General features: G+C 41.6%; 1 protein-coding gene across 1 annotated transcript in view; it reads right to left on the bottom strand.

The window, feature by feature from the left end:
- Positions 1-540: 540 nt before the first annotated feature.
- Positions 541-19,850, bottom strand: part of LOC137277750 (uncharacterized) — a 31,538-nt gene continuing 12,228 nt past the window's right edge. The window contains exon 2 of the mRNA XM_067809668.1: positions 541-899. Within this exon, the coding sequence (XP_067665769.1) occupies positions 541-899 (359 nt within the window). The remainder of the gene's footprint in view (positions 900-19,850) is intronic.

Raw genomic sequence — 19,850 nt, 5'->3', positions numbered from 1 at the left:
ATACATACAGGCCATACAGTAACTGTAATATTGACTAAGCCACAACATACATACAGGCCATACAGTGACTGTAATATTGACTAGGCCACAACATACATACAGGCCATACAGTAACTGTAATATTAACTAAGCCACAACATACATACAGGCCATACAGTAACTGTAATATTGACTAAGCCACAACATACATACAGGCCATACAGTAACTGTAATATTGACTAAGCCACAACATACATACAGGCCATACAGTAACTGTAATATTGACTAAGCCACAACATACATACAGGCCATACAGTAACTGTAATATTGACTAAGCCACAACATACATACAGGCCATACAGTAACTGTAATATTGACTAAGCCACAACATACATACAGGCCATACAGTAACTGTAATATTGACATGTATTTGTATATGTGAAGTTATCAAGAAAAAAAACATTTGAAGTAAATTCCAACCTCACTGAGTGTGATTTTGTTTTATGAAAAGGAAATATTCTTTCAAATGTGAATTCGAATGTTATATTCTTCGTGTAAGTGCTATTTGTAGCGGTGATGGTAGTAGTGGTTGTAGCGGTAGTAGCGGTGATGGTAGTAGTGGTTGTAGCGGTAGTAGCGGTGATGGTAGTAGTGGTTGTAGCGGTAGTAGCGGTGATGGTAGTAGTGGTTGTAGCGGTAGTAGCGGTGATGGTAGTAGTGGTTGTAGCGGTAGTAGCGGTGATGGTAGTAGTGGTTGTAGCGGTAGTAGCGGTGATGGTAGTAGTGGTTGTAGCGGTAGTAGCGGTGATGGTAGTAGTGGTTGTAGCGGTAGTAGCGGTGATGGTAGTAGTGGTTGTAGCGGTAGTAGCGGTAGTAGCGGTGATAGTAGTAGTGGTTGTAGCGGTAGAAGTGCCCCGTAACTGGAAAGAGAAAATTGTAAATTACTTCCACATATCAAGTTTTTTTCAAAGCGTAAGTATTATCCTCTGAACGTGTGCCAAATTTATAATACGTATGTACAGGGTTCATATTTTTCAAGGAACCAGTTAATTAATATAGAACTATTCCAGAAACTCATGTTCAAACGTTTAATACATCAAATGAAAACTGATTAATGATCAACCTCTATTAACTATTTTTCGGTCGGCTAAAAGAAAAGACTTTTAGAAGGCAAATTTAAGCAGTTTTAAACAACATCCGACTGCTGACTGTAAGTAAGAAGAAATGTTTCCATGGGGTATGTGCGATATACTGATCATGCATGCAGTTGCCTGATGTATTCATACGCCATTTGATTAAATATACATACTCAACAGGCCGTTACTGTATTCAGCGTGACAAAACCTCGCGGATCAATTACCGTCAATAGTATTTCCCCACTCTGTCAATGCTTAGAATGACTGGTGTACACAGTGAATTGTACCATGACGAATTAAAAGTAGGGAATTCGTTTTCAGGAAATGTTGCATCTCCCAGAAATCATTCACAATCCCGCACCTTAATAAATACCATTCTTATCCAAACGTTCGGAGTAAAATAAGTTTCTCATAAACTGCCACGATCATACAACACCCGGAGGTCCTTCGGCCAATGTGTAGCTGACGACTGACCTCTGTAACCTGGTAATTTCGACACGACAGGGTTAGGGTAGAAATGCCCTGTGGCACTCTTAAGAATAAGCACTCAGTGTGATATGTAGGGGATTCCAGAAATATACCCAATTAGCACCCTTTTGTGCACCTGCTTCTTGGCAGTTTTACACAATTCTGGCCATATTATTGCAGTTAACTAAACGTGTCAGCAACATATTGTTATCTGTCATCTGACTTTTCAGACAAATGCACATGTCTTTAAAACATTAAGTGTTGTCAAAGTTATGGACAAGAAGTGAAACAGTGTGTACAAACTACAGTATAAACAAAGTAAATGACTGTAGAACAGGATGTTTAATACTATTTATTTTTTTACCTATGACTTTTTTTCCTGTCATTGTTACCTATGGCCTTTTTGACGATCACATTCCATCTATCTGCGACATTTGGAATGACGAGATGATTCTGAAGGTAGAACTCAGTGGGATGGGAATCCACGTATCTTGCCAATATTTCACGAAAACATTCACAGAAAAGGTATAAATTTTGCATTTACCATTTCCGATAAACAGTCCAGTAAATAGTCAAGACATGTCGTTTTTTGCGATGTCCCACTAGTAAGTTATCTTTAGTTTGACTTTTCGTCATATGTTTTATTGTGACATTCAAACATTGCAACTATGTTTTAAGAGGAGCTGGGTAGTGTAGGAGTTTGGGGTAAATTTGGACATCATCCCGTAGCCTCCTGGACTTTACAATATTTGATCAATGATACTCCTTCATTTATAAACATAGAAACGTGTCGAGTTTTGAAACAATTTTGATTCTGCCGTTTGAAAAAAGGAGCAAACAAAACATGTGCTCAGTTTTGCTCATTCATTTAATAATTAATTTGCTGTGACTTACATTGCCAGACTGACATATTTTAAAACTGATAAATGGAATATACTAGAATTACATGTTATTATGCTTTATCATTCCGGTTTGCCAGGACGTTTTTGACGACTCTCACAACCCACCTGCCTGCGTGCAGTTGTGACGTTTTTGACGACTCTCACAACCCACCTGCCTGCGTGCAGTTGTGACGTTTTTGACGACTCTCACAACCCACCTGCCTGCGTGCAGTTGTGACGTTTTTGACGGCTCTCACAACCCACCTGCCTGCGTGCAGTTGTGACGTTTTTGACGGCTCTCACAACTCACCTGCCTGCGTGCAGTTGTGACGTTTTTGACGACTCTCACAACCCACCTGCCTGCGTGCAGTTGTGACGGTTTTGACGGCTCTCACAACCCACCTGCCTGCGTGCAGTTGTGACGGTTTTGACGGCTCTCACAACCCACCTGCCTGCGTGCAGTTGTGACGTTTTTGACGACTCTCACAACTCACCTGCCTGCGTGCAGTTGTGACGTTTTTGACGGCTCTCACAACCCACCTGCCTGCGTGCAGTTGTGACGTTTTTGACGGCTCTCACAACCCACCTGCCTGCGTGCAGTTGTGACGTTTTTGACGGCTCTCACAACCCACCTGCCTGCGTGCAGTTGTGACGTTTTTGACGGCTCTCACAACTCACCTGCCTGCGTGCAGTTGTGACGTTTTTGACGGCTCTCACAACTCACCTGCCTGCGTGCAGTTGTGACGTTTTTGACGGCTCTCACAACTCACCTGCCTGCGTGCAGTTGTGACGTTTTTGACGGCTCTCACAACCCACCTGCCTGCGTGCAGTTGTGACGTTTTTGACGGCTCTCACAACTCACCTGCCTGCGTGCAGTTGTGACGTTTTTGACGGCTCTCACAACCCACCTGCCTGCGTGCAGTTGTGACGTTTTTGACGGCTCTCACAACTCACCTGCCTGCGTGCAGTTGTGACGGTTTTGACGACTCTCACAACCCACCTGCCTGCGTGCAGTTGTGACGTTTTTGACGGCTCTCACAACCCACCTGCCTGCGTGCAGTTGTGACGTTTTTGACGACTCTCACAACCCACCTGCCTGCGTGCAGTTGTGACGTTTATGACGACTCTCACAACCCACCTGCCTGCGTGCAGTTGTGACGTTTTTGACGGCTCTCACAACCCACCTGCCTGCGTGCAGTTGTGACGTTTTTGACGGCTCTCACAACCCACCTGCCTGCGTGCAGTTGTGACGGTTTTGACGGCTCTCACAACCCACCTGCCTGCGTGCAGTTGTGACGGTTTTGACGGCTCTCACAACCCACCTGCCTGCGTGCAGTTGTGACGTTTTTGACGACTCTCACAACCCACCTGCCTGCGTGCAGTTGTGACGTTTTTGACGACTCTCACAACCCACCTGCCTGCGTGCAGTTGTGACGTTTTTGACGACTCTCACAACCCACCTGCCTGCGTGCAGTTGTGACGTTTTTGACGACTCTCACAACCCACCTGCCTGCGTGCAGTTGTGACGTTTTTGACGACTCTCACAACCCACCTGCCTGCGTGCAGTTGTGACGTTTTTGACGACTCTCACAACCCACCTGCCTGCGTGCAGTTGTGACGTTTTTGACGACTCTCACAACCCACCTGCCTGCGTGCAGTTGTGACGTTTTTGACGACTCTCACAACTCACCTGCCTGCGTGCAGTTGTGACGTTTTTGACGACTCTCACAACCCACCTGCCTGCGTGCAGTTGTGACGTTTTTGACGACTCTCACAACCCACCTGCCTGCGTGCAGTTGTGACGTTTCGGGGACATCGACATAATATGATTAGTATAAATTGTAAAACGACATATTCTGCCGATGCACGGTGTTATAATTATACATCAGATCATAAACATATATATATATATGTCAATGACATGACAGGTGTACAATACGTAATGTGCGACAAAACAATCGATTTGTGCAAAAAAACGACAAGTTTTATGTTATTAAGCGGACGTTTCACAAGCAGGATATTGATATCACGATGTCACTTTGTTACAAATATTTTATAATGTTTTGTCATGTGTTAGATACAAACAAAGACAAAATTCATTTAATAGTGAAATAATTTTCCATTTTTGCTGAGACGAAAAAAACAAACTCATACTTTTTTTAAAAAAAATAAATATTACATGAAATTAAAAAAAGAAAGTCTGACAATATTCTTTGCTCAACTTAAATTTCAATAGTAGTTGTAAATAGCGGGTTAGGAATCAAATTGTTATCGCAATCATGAAAATCGAGTCGCTCAATAGAACAAGCGATGATGTTGTTGGGTTGAGGTGAAAGACTACACACTCGCGTTTTTCTTTAAGAATGCTCCGTGTATGATGTGCTAAAAGTTTCGTTATTCTGTTAAAAACGCTACATGACACCGACCAGTTGTATTTTAAGGCTAGATGAGTCGGTTATATGTTCACGGACAAGAAAGAATATGAAATGACAAGCATTTTGGATGTATAGTGGCGACTTTGTTGACTCTGAACTAAAAAAAGTTGAGAAACCCTTAGCAGCCACTTGTCGTTTATCAAAACTTCAAAGTAAAATGTCACAATTGACACAAAAAATGATAAATTATTCGACGTGACCCTCCTTCGGGTTTTTTTCACAGCCATAAATCACAAATACCTGAAATTCGGGATGGCGAAAGTCGACAGAAAGCTGGAGGACTCGCCATCGTAAATTTCCATTTTTGCAGCGGAGTGCCAGAGTGCCAGAGTGCCAGAGTGCCAGATGTAGAGAGTTGCCAAGTATCCAGTAAATAAGGCGTGTAGAGACACATTTTAAAAAGTCGGAAAACGACAAAATGATACCAGTGTTTACAATAAGCTTTCTCGGAGTCTTGGCGCTGAAGTCCCATTTTAAAGCATTTAAGCAGAGAACGGTTAGTAAAGGGTCACTTCATTACAGAGATCATTTTGAAACGCTTGTCTCTGTAAAGGAATGTGGTGATGTTTTGCGGAGAATGTACAGTTGGTTTATGGGGATATGTGGCGTCTGACAAGGGATATATATTGTTAATAACGCTGAACGTTCCCAACACTGCGTAACCAACACATATGGGAGATTATGTTCAAAATAAAAACTGGGGATATTGTCTTTCATTTTTTTCTTTGTCTTTTTTGCGGCCCCATTCATTCTTGTGATTGTGTCGATATACCAACTGGATGAAATTAAACATTGTTTTTTTTTCCAAATGCTGATGGATATAAAAAAACACATCCTGGAGTAATAATCAATTCGTTTCTGTTCAGTATATTCTTTTAGATGAATCCCAAATAAATGTTCCCTGCATGAACAGTTCTGGTAATTTCCACCATAGTCTCAGCAATAAGATGTTATCTGTGAAGTTCAAGGTAGTCAGCATTATCACACGGACTTCCACGAAATGTTTAGAATCGAGCAGGTTTACATCAGGGTTTATCTAAATATGATCAGTTACAGTAAAATTGGATTGTCAACACTAATTCTTGATAAAAATAGTGACACTAAATTTGTAATGTAAATAGCAACAATAATGATCGTGATGATGGTGTCGACAATGATACTACTACTACTACTACTACTACTACTACTACTACTACTACAGCAACTACAACTACTACCATAACAACTGCTTCTACCAAGTGAGTGAGTGAGTGAGTGAGTGAGTTTGGTTTTACGCCGCTTTTAGCAATATTCCAGCGATATCACGGCGGGGGACACCAGAAAATGGGCCTCACACATTGTACCCATGTGGGGAATCGAACCCGTGTCTTCGGCGTGACGAGCGAACGCTTTAACCACTAGGCTACCCCACCGCCCTCTTCTACCAAGACTACTAGTCGTCGTCTTCATCATCAGCTGCAGTTGCTGCTGCTGTTGCTGCCGCTGTTGCTGCTGCTGCTGCTGCTGCTACTACTACTACTACTAATAATAATAATAAAAAGAAAAAGAAAAACACCTACCAATAATTAAATGATAATAATAATAGCCGTACAAACGCAATCAGTTTGTCGTCTGGCAATCCACTGACATTACTTGTCAGGTCGATGACAATCTACACGGATAACATTTCGTCCAGTTTAATTACTTCCTCTCAATGACCGGACAAGTCAAGTGTCGAACGTGTTCAGTCATGTGTCAAATATTTTCCCGGAAACGCCTACCGTAAAAATAACAATATATGTTGTTGTCGACATTCCTGGGTCTCTTGCCATGAGGATACATTTGTCAACGAACACAATACACCCATATATGCAGATGAAGGCTCGCCTAAATCGGATTATCCCTTGACTTTGAGCAAGATACTGTGTCCGTCGTCAATATCAGCCAATCAAAAACACACTCTTAAATTAATCATTGACACCGTGAGGTAATTGACCATTTCGTTAACACCATTTTCCCCGACACGCCAATCATGGTCCCTATATGAAAGAACTAAATCGGCCGCTGATATAGAAATCAAGGCGAAATAGACAGAAGGCTCGGGTGACAAGGAGTCTTTATAGAATGACAAATGCAGTCATGGTTTTGACGGATATAATCTTGATGTAAGGGAAATGCCTTCTCCCATGTTTCCCAATAATTACATACGTCTTATACCCCGTGATTGAAGCTGTCATGACGTCATTGTCGTTGAAGTCGACAACAGCTAACGAAGATGTATGGTGCATTTGAAGAGGACGTCATGGTATTTGGCTTCAGAGGCAGAGATCATGTACTAAACGTTGTGACATGCAGCTTTTAGATGCCCTGCCTGACAACACTACAATGCAAGTCATTAATATCCACGTCGGTTTAAACACGTTATCGATTTGGAATGTTGACACAACGGAACGTCGCAGGCTAACGGTAAATATATGACGTATTGAGCTGGCGTCACTTTCCAGGGATGCTAAATGGCCACTCACTCCAAACTTTGACATGGAATTCAGATGGTGCCATTCGTGCCTGACAAAGAAATAACTTGTAGTTGTTAGACCGTGATGTCGGGGTACGGAATATGTGGGTTTTATTATAGTTCAGCAACGTAAATGAACATCAGCGAGGGATAGTGTGATGGAAGGTATAGTGATCACCAGTGGACGGGCGTGTGGGTGTGGGTGTGGGTGTGGGTGTGGGTGTGGGTGTGGGTGTGGGTGTGGGTGTGGGTGTGGGTGTGTGGGTGTGGGTGTGGATGTGTGGGTGTGGGTGTGGGTGTGCGTGTGGGTGTGGATGTGGGTGTCGGTGTGGGTGTTCACCTCCCATCTATTGAGTATGTTGCTGCGCCTATTTAAAGACGATATCGTCACAATATAGGAAAACGCTTGTTAGATATTATATATATAAAAGTTCATGCTAACGAATACATGTACAAGTACAAAGGGAGTTTGGTTGTGGATGCAGTTGCGGATGCATATACCAAAACAATCCGACTCAGTTGTTTTAGACTAAGGTCTGTGTACCTTCCTTGGAACCTGTAAGTAGGAAATGGCCCAACTAAAGTCAGCAGCAGCACTGGGTATGCATTGTACCTGTTAACATCACTACTTACTCTCCTTGTAATATGTTTCATCACTGAAACAGTTTATCTAACATATCTAATTATATGTAGAACAGAGAAAGTGAAAGCTGAAATATTTTTTCACCACACAATATCATTCACGGAAAACGATTCCACGAGTATTCGCCCTAATTCTGTGTAGATACGTTAACATATTTAGCATATTCTTTGAGTGGCATTTAGAAGCTGGTGTGATAAACAACGGAGCAAGTTCTATGGATAATAAGGAAGCGACATTCCCACTTTACTTTCACCGCTGTTCATGTTCACGATGGACCTTATCTTAGCAAGTCCCTAATTGCCGAAAACACTCAATCCAGTGCAGGAACAAAATCGACTCCCAAGGATTCCCATAGAAAAGATGCAATGTATGGTTACGGAATAAACTGATTAATTTTTTGTGACTCAGATGCTGGAAAAGTGTCTCTTGTTTTCAGTACACACCAATGCCTCACCACTACAAGTATGAGAGCCTGTCGGGTGGTCAAACGAGATGACCCCGTTCATTGGAAGTCATTGTACCCCGACGTCTTGGACAGTTGTTTACAATATCAATCACTTTTGGTCGGGTTAAGACGTGAATATTTTCAAGTCGCTATCACATACCTGAAATACTGCTGAATACAACAAACAAACACAGAGGTCTTACTCATTTCTCAAAGAACCAGAAACATGTTGTGGAGTAACATAAATATTTATCAAAATGTAAAGTGAAATAAAAGAGCTTTAAACGGTAAATTCAGGTTGTTGTTTTATTTTCAGAAAACACTTTGGACTGTTTTTCCCACAATCTATAACAAAGGCGACCATTGTACGCGCCATGAACAAATATAAGTGTTATGGAGAAGAATGGGCTACTTAAAATCTGGACCGGTCTCCCACCCAGGCTATCTGCAGCGTCCGACTTCAAAGTAGTTATCTTGTGACGAAAGTGGCGCAATCGCAGAGGTCATGGTATCACCAGTCTACGCCCTTCGTGACTACGGAACTGTAGGGGGCGCACTATCTTTCATCGCGAATGTGCACTACCTCTAGTCGAGTTGTCAAGAGGCCCACCAGGCGGTGAGATACACGAAGATGAGGGCGTTCTACACCACTTTGACCTTTTCCGAGCCGAACTAATATATACCCGGTAGTTGTAGCCGACACTTCAAATAGGGATATAATTGTGAGACGGGCGCCATTTCATCAGCGTTTTAAATGAACTATGCATGCTAGGAGACAAAACAGACATTGTGTCCTACTGCAGAGACACATGAGATTGCTGGGTGAGATATCAATCATCCCGAGTGTGATGGCGTGTTTATATTTTCTAATCTAAAATGTATTTTAGTGAGTCGCTAAAGTTTTAACGCCGATTTGAAGAATATATAGGTGATATATATACAGGGTACTTGATGTTGAAGGAGACCCACTATAGTCAAAACAACAAAACAAAAACAGACACCAAATATGAATCGGAAAAGGATCGATCTGGGATTTGAACCCAGGATCAGTGGATCCTGAAACGTGTGTGCGACAACAGACCGGAATTGTTGGACGAAAATACTGATTTCATCTTCAAAACATTCCTACATATTTCATGATGAACTTTCTTTTATCCAAGAAGAGAAGACAACTCACGAGCTTGTTACGTCCCATGATCCGCGGAATGCTGGTTCTAATCCTAGCTCGACACCTTTCACCATTCTCTGTCTGTCTGAAGCGTTGTTAATTGTCGATCGTCTAAACTCATGTGCATTATAAACGAAGGTCTTAGTGAGGCTCGACCATAAACGATTTCCTTTCGTCCACTTCCTTGTACCTCGCAATTTAACATCATCCCCGAAAGAGCGCCGTCGACATTTTGTGTAAATTTTCACCAACAGAAACCTCATCACCTTCTTTCCTGCAGTCAAAATCTGTCTGACTGTGTATTTGGTTTTACCGTGGAAATTATTTTATTTGTCTGCTAAGGTGTGCTATAATCCTATGTTTCAAGGAAGGAAGTGTTGAGCCACCCAGGTCTAACTCAATTACTAGTATTTTATTGAACACAAAAACACTTTCCTCATACGACTCGCATATCATCACTCATATACTCAATAGTCTCCACAAGCTTCACATTAATCATGTTTTTCAAAGAAATATACCCTTCTATCATACTTGAAAATTGTGAATCTCGCCAGAGCCTGTAACAGAAAAGAAGAGAATAGGTAACCTCACCAGCGGATCCACACTGCCAGCCACCACCAGCATGTAGCTTCCTGGAGACCAATTGTTACGTTGAATCCCCGTTCATTGTTTTTTACCATGATTTCAAGGAGCGTTATACCACTCTTGCGCAGAAATTGTTTGATCAAGGTTACAACATTCAAGGCCTCAGTGAACCTTTGTAACATTTTTATGGCAGGCATGTGGAGGACATTTCCAAATTTGATGCATCAGTGACAAAATGTCCGATGCAATTCCTTTATTTTGACGTATACCATACATTTCCAAATTATTCCAGGTGCACGAAGGAATCACCTGGAATCATCAAGCTATGTACAATTACCGGTGTGTCATAAGAGCCCAGGACAAAAATACATTTATTTAATTTGTTTGGAAATATAAACACTGTCAATGATTAAAGCAGACATGTTTCTTTTATCATATAGACTAAGGAAACACAGAGCTCCCTTTCTGTTGTAACCAACCCCACTGTTAATCCCATACGTCGCTACAGAACACAAACTCACGCAACTACGTTCCATCACGTTTAGTGGGCGGGGAAAAACTAAAAGCTGTAGCTTCGTAAATTCCCCATTCCAGAGGGGGTAGTACCCCATAGTCTGCCTGGGCAAGTACCCCCCACCCCCACCCTCCAATCACTCGTCGTATAACGTTCCTGGCGCCCGGGGGGTCGGGATTCTGCCGTGGTGGTCAGATAAAACCGAGATGCAATCATATCGATGAAAGATGCGCTACATGTTTATGTGAGGTACTTTGTTAAGTAGTATGGATTTAAACCCAGTATTCCGCTGTGAAGCAATTAACGGGAGCTGGGCCGGGGCAGGACGACCCCAAACACCGTGGGATTTCTGGGTCAATGTGATTTGAATAAACGCTAAAAACTGGTTTATACGGCAGAATATTTTCCATGATTAAGACATTTTATTGATTTAAGGAAAAGTCTATTACCATAGCGTGTTACTGCTTTTGTTCCCCTGGATGGCGTTCTTTGCATTGTCAGTGTGAGATATACACATGGTGTCTTGTACCAGTGGCTATAGCTGTGGAAATGTATTAAAAGTGGAAATGTAATATAATAACTTTGAGAAATGTAATGGGATACAAACCACAAAACCATTTCCATAGTCTTTAAAATCTGTGATAAAAACCTAGTCCGTTTTACCATTGGGACTATATTATAATCATGTGTTTATGAATGAATATAGCGTATTGATCGTTCATCTAATATTTTGAAATGTTTTTGTGTAATCCAGTAAATAGTACCACGTGGTCAGGGATATGATGTTCCTGTGTGAACCGACAGGTGGCACAACACGCAACTTTATACTCTACTGACATATTTCAAAGCAGGAACACAATGCAAACTATTTGAAAGAAAAACACCAAGAAAAAAGAGGCAGATTGTACAGCAAATTAGTGAACTTCTCAAAAGTCAGCTACTTTGTGGCGATCCTTATTCCAGTTCCCGTATGTCTTCGTTTCAAAACGAGTTCTAAGAGCTTCGAATGTATCCTGTGTTAAGGGTGCTTGATCAGGGTTACAGAAGTGACAGCTTTAATATGGCTACAAACCGTTTTTTTTTTACATTTGAACATTTTCTAAATTACTTGATAGTGATTCATAAACACATGCTCGGAATCCTACAGTAGAATCATTTGATTGTGGGAATTGTATTAGTATTAGTATTAGTATTAGTAGTAGTAGTAGTATTAGTAGTAGTATTAGTAGTAGTAGAAGAAGAAGTAGTAGTTGTAGTAGTAGCAGCAGCAGCAGTAGTAGTGGCATCAGTAGTAGTAGTAGTGGAATGAGGTACATAGGTTTTTTTTATCATATTCGTATTGTAGTGTCGTGTTGTCGTTATATATTTGTCGGTGCAATAATGAAGTGTGTAGGCTTTAGTTTAAACTGAAATAATTTTGATGGATGCGCAATACGTTGTATATTTGATAAACTATTTCTTTACAGAGCAGGTTAGAGAAATGTATTTGATTTTCTTGTGATCCTTTAAGTCTCAAAGTCCTACAAGAAAATATCATTATAATCACGACTATTATGTGTTTTATGTATGCTATTATTTTTTAAAATACAAATTCTAAAAGGATCGATACTTCATGAATATGAAAGCATATTTGAGATAGCAAAATGAAACATAGTATGTTTTCCCTTCTGTTATTTCATGTTTTTAACAATTTATTTATTGTGTGTGTGTGTGTGTGTGTGTGTGTGTGTGTGTGTGTGTGTGAGAGAGAGAGAGAGAGAGAGAGAGAGAGAGAGTGTGAGTGTGAGAGTGTGTGCATATATCAACCGATGGCGGTGATTATTATTATTATCTTCTTTCAAACACTTTTAATTGTGTAACACTAGGTAATATGCACAGCTTTGTCAATTAACCTTAAGAGTTAAACTGACTCTTTATGTGCTGTATATTGATTGCAAACATACACAAATCTTTTAAAGATGAAGACATATATTTGCTGATTTATATGTAGATCGCTCTAATCCTCCAAGATGGAGTCTGTACGTTTGAGATGTTCTTTATTTTCGAAAGGAGTTCAAATTCTCGTCACCGAAACACATGTTGTTTTTTTTGTTCAGGAAATGAGTACAAAGCCATTTAAAACTACATCTCTACCCCATTTATTCGCCACTTCAATTTTCTGCCATTAGGAAGGTGATATCTTGATATACATAATTTGGCCACTTCGCTTGCGCGCGCAAACTTTAAGAGAGCACTAGAATTTACGAGATGAATGGTCTTGTTGCACGGTGTGATTACCTCCACATGAGAGCCATTAGGAAGGCGATTTTGAATCTGAGATATGATTCAGAACTGTCTCATACAAGAAAATGTACGCTGGAGAATTGGAATTATATACTGTTTTTGTTATTTCGTTACAAGAACAATGAATACAAGCAGTGCTACATGCAATATACATGGAACTTTTACAGAGATTATATATGAAAAAAGGATCTGTAGAATCAGAATTACATACGTAGGATGAGACTGGTCGCCGTAACTCGGCAAACTGCTGGTCCATTTCCATCACCATCAAATCACGGTTTCGTGGTGTTTACATTTTCACCTACCATCAACCCATGGCGTATAGTCACTTTTGCCCTGTCGTTTGTGTTTAGGGTATCGTCTTGCTAAATTACAGATGTGGCAACTTGAAAAATAGAACAACGCACGATTAATCATCTATGTTATATTTCTATCTGCCCCCTTGTATATATTTCTATCTGCCCCCTTGTATATATTTCTATCTGCCCCCTTGTATATATTTTGATGCAATGTCTATCGGATTAAGTTATTTTATATTTAATGGTTTCATAATTCAGCGCCGTGCGTGTGTGGATGTGTTGTTAATAATACACATGAAACGGATAGAAGCAGTTGGAAATATACATATGGAAAGTAAATACAGTTATTATAAAGAGAAAAAGATATGGGTAACTTACATGTCTCCCGAGTGTTTGCTGAAAAGCACATACCACTCTTTTTAAAGGACTTTTAACAATGGTTCCATAATTGTAATAAATAGCATGACTCTCCTTGGTAAATCATATTTATATCTCACTGAGTGATATTCCTAAGTGGATATTTTCATCAGTGAACGAGTTCAATATTCAGCGTTTTGACTTCTTTATTTCCTGTGTAATCAAATAAAACCATTCGTTAATGAACCAACTCATATTTAACATACGTCTATGAAATTTATGCATACATTAAATTATTTAATATATTAGAGTGTTTAATTTAATCTCATCAGCCGGCTTTAATGAAACTATGTTCTCGCGGCATGCACGTGTCACAAGCATATTCGTAAAACCATTACGTAGCAGACTACTTATAATAATTTCTACAAGATGTAGTCAGCATTAGGTTGTGTGTGACAGAGTTCAGTACATGGAGACCTGGTACATGGCCAGAAGACTACTGCCTTGTTTATTGCATCTAATATTAATTTAAACAAATACTATTCCTGGTCCTGACTGCGACCTGTCAGTACTCTTGTCTGGACCTGACAATCCAGTAATGTCGGATCCGGCAACAGTTAACCACGTCACCGGTCCCGTCCACCAGAACCGTCAATCGCCTCGATAAGCATCGGTTCCAAGGGACCAAATCTTACCCCGAATTCTTCCAGGCGGGTCAGTGTCCCGAGGCATTTATCAGAAGATGATGTATCTCCTGAGGTGCAGATTGTCCACCGTATTTGGTCTTATTTCTGATTGTCATTAAGGGAATGAACGATGTCATTTGTAATTATTCTTGCATTATTAATATCCATACAAGTCACGTTTATTTTCCATTATTGCTCACAACTATACTGCATCTCATGCGTTGTTTCAGCTAACAAGCCTCTTACATTGTTTAAACTGACTCTGGTCTTACTGCATTGTTTCCGTTAAGTCAAGTATATCGTATGCACGGGTAACTATTCCATTGTATTGCGTTTTCGTTTTGCACAGGCAACTATTCTATTGCACTGCGTTGTCGTTTTGCACTGGGAACTCTTCCCTTGCAGTTGACACAGGTGTCATAGTCCCTTGTATCAGCTCAGACAGTTCCTCTTGCATTGTTTAAACTGACTCCGTTCTTTCTGTTGCAGAGGCACCTCTCCCTTGCATCATTTCTGTTGGTACAGGTAACATAGTCCCTTCCATAGGTACCGCTGATACCGATAGTAGGCTTGCATTGTTTCAACTAACACAGGTAGGTAACTCTTAACCTGCGTTTTTTTTCTGTTTGAACAGGTAACGCTTCTCTTGTGTTATCACTCACCTGATACAAGTTTCTCTTGTGTGATTTCAGCTTGCCAAGGTAAGGCTTCTCTAGTGTTATCACTCACCTGAACGTGAGTACCTGTGTCATCACATCTTCAGTTACTATTCAGGTCTACGTGTTATACAGCATGAAGAGAACTTATACATTTGCTGGGCATCGCCGATAACGACAACATTTGCCTATGAATATATATTAAACACCAACGCTAGAGGATGTCGAATATCTCAAAGCCAGTCTGAAAACCAATGATGATACTGGAGGTTCTCCAAAAGGATTTGTTGTTCTCCGCCAATATCTCCCGGCACGTCTCTATGTATGCATATATATGTAAGGCGTGCGAGCATGCTCTATATTTTTAAATATATGTAAATGGCATCACCTACTGACATTACAAACTTAGAAATATACATTTAGCAAGGCTTCGCTGATAACGAAAATATGTACACTTATAAATATAGATTAGACACCAACGCAAATGGATAACCAGCCTGGATTATCTGCTGGAAATGGATCACTGGAAATTAATGATTGTGCGTCAGGTTTTCCAGAGGCACCGGGCATCTCTATATGCATGGATATTCATGCATGAGTGCGTGCGTGTGTGCGCATGTTGTAACCCTGCTACTTGGACAGAATATCCACCGGATTCTCTGTTAAAGTAGCAGGGTTACCACATGCGGACATGCGCGCATGCACTATGCATTTCCATCTCTTCTGTTCTATTTTTTGCAATGTCATCACCTGTTGACAAAAACAAATACGAAAAAAAAATCAGCCGCTGCATCATTACTTATACCTGCTGGTCTTTTAATGAAGGGATGGAATACAGGATGAAAGTGGCCACATGAAAATCCATCGAATCTGCCTCTGACCGACCGACGTTCTGACGCAAATGAACACTTCATTTCCATAAATGTGAACCTGAATTTTCTTTGATCTGTGTAATATAGTTGGTCTCAGCTGACACAATATAAAATCCACCCCGACATTAGAGAACGCATCTACGTTTGTTTGGAGAGTGCTGTTGCCGATGTTCACTCAAGAATGATATTTTCCCACTCCAGCATATGAAGGTATCGTGCCCAGTTTCTGCGACCCTGTGAACGTAGGTTCAAAGTTCAGATTCACCCTGGTCCTGGTTCCTGGTTTGCCAGTGGTAACAGTTTGATTCACCTACATCCTTTTAGCTATCACACCTGCATCCTTTTAGCTATCACACCTGTATCCTTTTGGTTATCAGAGCATGATACGATTTAAACAGTATTTTAGACATCCGCTAAAAGCTGGCTCACATCTAGCTTAAACATGTTTACAGTAATTTAGGGTCTGGTGCGTCAGAAAATGAACGTCCCAACCACAAACACAAACCAAAACCAGTCGTTAGAATGCATGAATGTCTTAATCCTCTTAGACAAAGGAATTTGATCACATTTCCTTGCACCATTTCGTCATTAGCTTTACCCCGTGTGTAGGCTTTTCTTTGGTCGACTCATGACACGTTGGGACAGTGTGGTTACAAATTGTACCGCTTTCAAAGCAAGAGCCAATTCTCAAACAGCCATATCAATTTCCATTTCATAAATAAAACAGTGGCACGGTAATTATAATGGAACAACTTGGAGAGGATTGATTGTCCTCCATTTCATTTTCATTTGTGCCACACTGTGAAATTCCAATAACACAGCGGATAACTGTTATTCTGTAAACAGGGACATTAGAGGAAAATTGATGAGGGGAGCAGTGGAGGAGGGGGTTTAGGGGGGTTCTTCACTACGGGTTTCTCAGAAATAATCGAAAAATGCTTTCCCTTATTTCTATATCCTAAATCATATCTTTCATATCTTGACACAGGTCATATAGGTACATAGTCTTGTATGGGAATGAGAAATCTTTCTCACTAACGTTCTCTTGATAACGTGCATTAGTGGACAATTCTCTTCCGATAAAGCGGATCCCGTTATTCTGGATTTCTGGAAGGAACATATTTACTGCGTGGCTTAGCACCTCGATAATCCAACCGGTGAGATAAACGTACCCGGTCCAGTTAAACGAGGTTCCAGAGTATGACACTGATTTCTGGCGTGGTACATACCTGAAATCACCAACGATCAAACTGGAAAGCAACAGTCCATGGTTATGGCTTTATGTGGATGTGGAGGAGGACATGGCATCTGTGATTATTTACGTGAGTGAGTTGACCGGAGTTTCAAGGTAGAGGGCACGAATGGATGGACCGGGCTTTGATGCGTCAGAACACGGGTTGGTGGACCGTGTTTTGGCGAAGCAGGAAACGGGTGGGTGTACCTGGGTTTGACACTACAGGACATGGATGGGCGGGCCGGGCTTTGACGCATTAGGACGTGCACTTGCTACTACAGGGGTTGGCTGGGTTGATGGACCTGAGTTTGACGCATCAGTACACGGATGGGTGGAGCGGGGTTTGACGCAGCAGGACATGGGTGGGTGGACTGGAGTTTGACCTACAGGACACGGGTGGGTCGACCGGGTTCTGACGCAGTAAGTCACGTGTGGGCGGACCGGAGTTTGATGCAGTGGGACAATGGTGGGTGGACCGGTGTTTGAGGCAGTAAGTCATGGGTGGGTGGACCGGGGTTTGATGCAGTAGGACACGTGTGGGTGGACATGGGTTTGGTGCAGTAAGTCACGGATGGTTGAACCAGAATTTGACGCAGTAGGACATGGGTGGGTGGACCGGGGTTTGACGCAGTAGGACACGTGTGGGTGGACATGGGTTTGGTGCAGTAAGTCACGGATGGGTGGAGCGGGGTTTGACGCAGCAGGACATGGGTGGGTGGACTGGAGTTCGACCTACAGGACACGGGTGGGTCGACCGGGTTCTGACGCAGTACGTCACGTGTGGGCGGACCGGAGTTTGATGCAGTGGGACAATGGTGGGTGGACCGGTGTTTGAGGCAGTAAGTCACGGGTGGGTGGACCGGGGTTTGATGCAGTAGGACACGTGTGGGTGGTCCAGGGTTTGACGCTACAGGACACGGATGGTTGAACCAGAATTTGACGCAGTAGGACATGGGTGGGTAGACCGGGGTTTGACGCAGTAGGACACGTGTGGGTGGACATGGGTTTGGTGCAGTAAGTCACGGGTGGGTGGACCGGAGTTTGACGCAGCAGGACGTGCACATAATTACTACCGCAAGGAATCGCACCTGTGTTATCGGCGTGACCCCGACACGTTTCCGTGTACTGTGAGTGACACCCATATCTCTTGTCACCCTTCGTAATCTTACTTCAAATTTGCTGAAAATAGCGCGAACCGACTATCAAAATATTTTTTCACATGAAACTTATTTACCAAATGCTCATTCCAGAACGTGACGGTTCCTTTCTGTCAACACATTAATGCTACTTTAGCAAGAGTGATGATACATAAAGATGATGGTAAGGATGTTAAACGCTCTGCCCAGTTTGCAGTATTGAAACATGGAATCAGTGTTAGCACACCGAAAGTACTTTATGAATATATGGTGCTAACTGTACACCAACGGTTATAATAACCGTTACTGTAATCGCTTAATGTATCCTATACATGTGATTGCTAATTTTTAAACACTTTATTCACTTTCTTCCTGACACTGAATTATCTGGCCCAGACTCACAAAGGCTGAAGTCAGTTTCTCATTTACACTCTGAAACAGACAAATCCGAAAAGTTCCAATACCAGATTTCTTTGGTTTCGTGAAAATAGATATTTTCAATTATAAATTATTGTTTGAATAGGAGACACTTAAAATGTTTTCCTTTCAGGGATTAAACGATCGTCAGTGATGGCGTCAGCGCCCTTTCCAAGCGCCATCTCAGACAGCAGTGTGCATGTTGACGGTATTGATAGTCGCCGTGTACGTTTTGCTCTACACCGCTCTCTAAATGTGTTACAGTTGCACGTCACTAAACCATGTAGTCCCGCTTGGCATCAATACAAGCTAATTGTCCGCGTCTGCTGTGTTGCAGCAGGCTACAGTCCAACACACGAACCCCCGTGGTTCCCCACATTACATTAAGTATGCCCATGATTTGAGGAAGGACTGTATTAGAAATATTAATTACAAATCTCGCCATGTCTCGTGTGCTTTTGAAATCCCGCTGTGCGGTGAAACACGATCCGTTCTCTTTTTCAGATGACCGGCTTTAGCCTGAATAATTTGTGATTTGTATGAAACGTATAATTTTTAGGATAAGTCTTCAAATTGCAATTCTTCCAGTCTGTTCTGGTCCGATAATAACACAATATTACCGTTACGCCGCTCCAAGGTCCCGTGAGCTTACATTCAAGCATGTCATAATCCATCCCTTCACCATCCCCATAGATAAACTCGGAAAGTGAAGCATTATCGTCCATCGGATGTTTCACCACTGTGTTTCTTATGATGTTGTGAAGAAAGATATGTTATAAGATAGCTTACCTTTTACAAATTTTGTTCAAATTCAACTGATACCTATCTCGACATCCCTCTTAGTTTAACATGATTTTCTCTGTTATTTACTCCACGCCCTGGAAATACCGGTTATCTCGAAAAAATTACTTTCATTTCCTTTGAAACGAAATATCTAGTTGACTGAGTGCTGGTACAGATAGACAGGACATGTCCTCACCTCTGAACATCCCGAGTCTCCACACTACATGGGTAACCTTGGTGTGTCGGCACCTGTGTTCGTGGGTTTAACGAAGGCAGCAAATGTAAGATGACTCAGCCTGATATAATTGAAATACAGTTCAAAGCGGCGTTAGAACCAACTCCTTTAATCACCATGTGTCATTAATGCTGAGCGATATCA

This window comes from Haliotis asinina, chromosome 1, assembly GCF_037392515.1.
Source record: "Haliotis asinina isolate JCU_RB_2024 chromosome 1, JCU_Hal_asi_v2, whole genome shotgun sequence".
Taxonomy (NCBI): Eukaryota; Metazoa; Mollusca; class Gastropoda; order Lepetellida; family Haliotidae; genus Haliotis; species Haliotis asinina.
The sequence above is the reverse complement of the archived record's forward strand: the minus strand, read 5'-3'. Positions and strand labels throughout refer to the sequence as shown.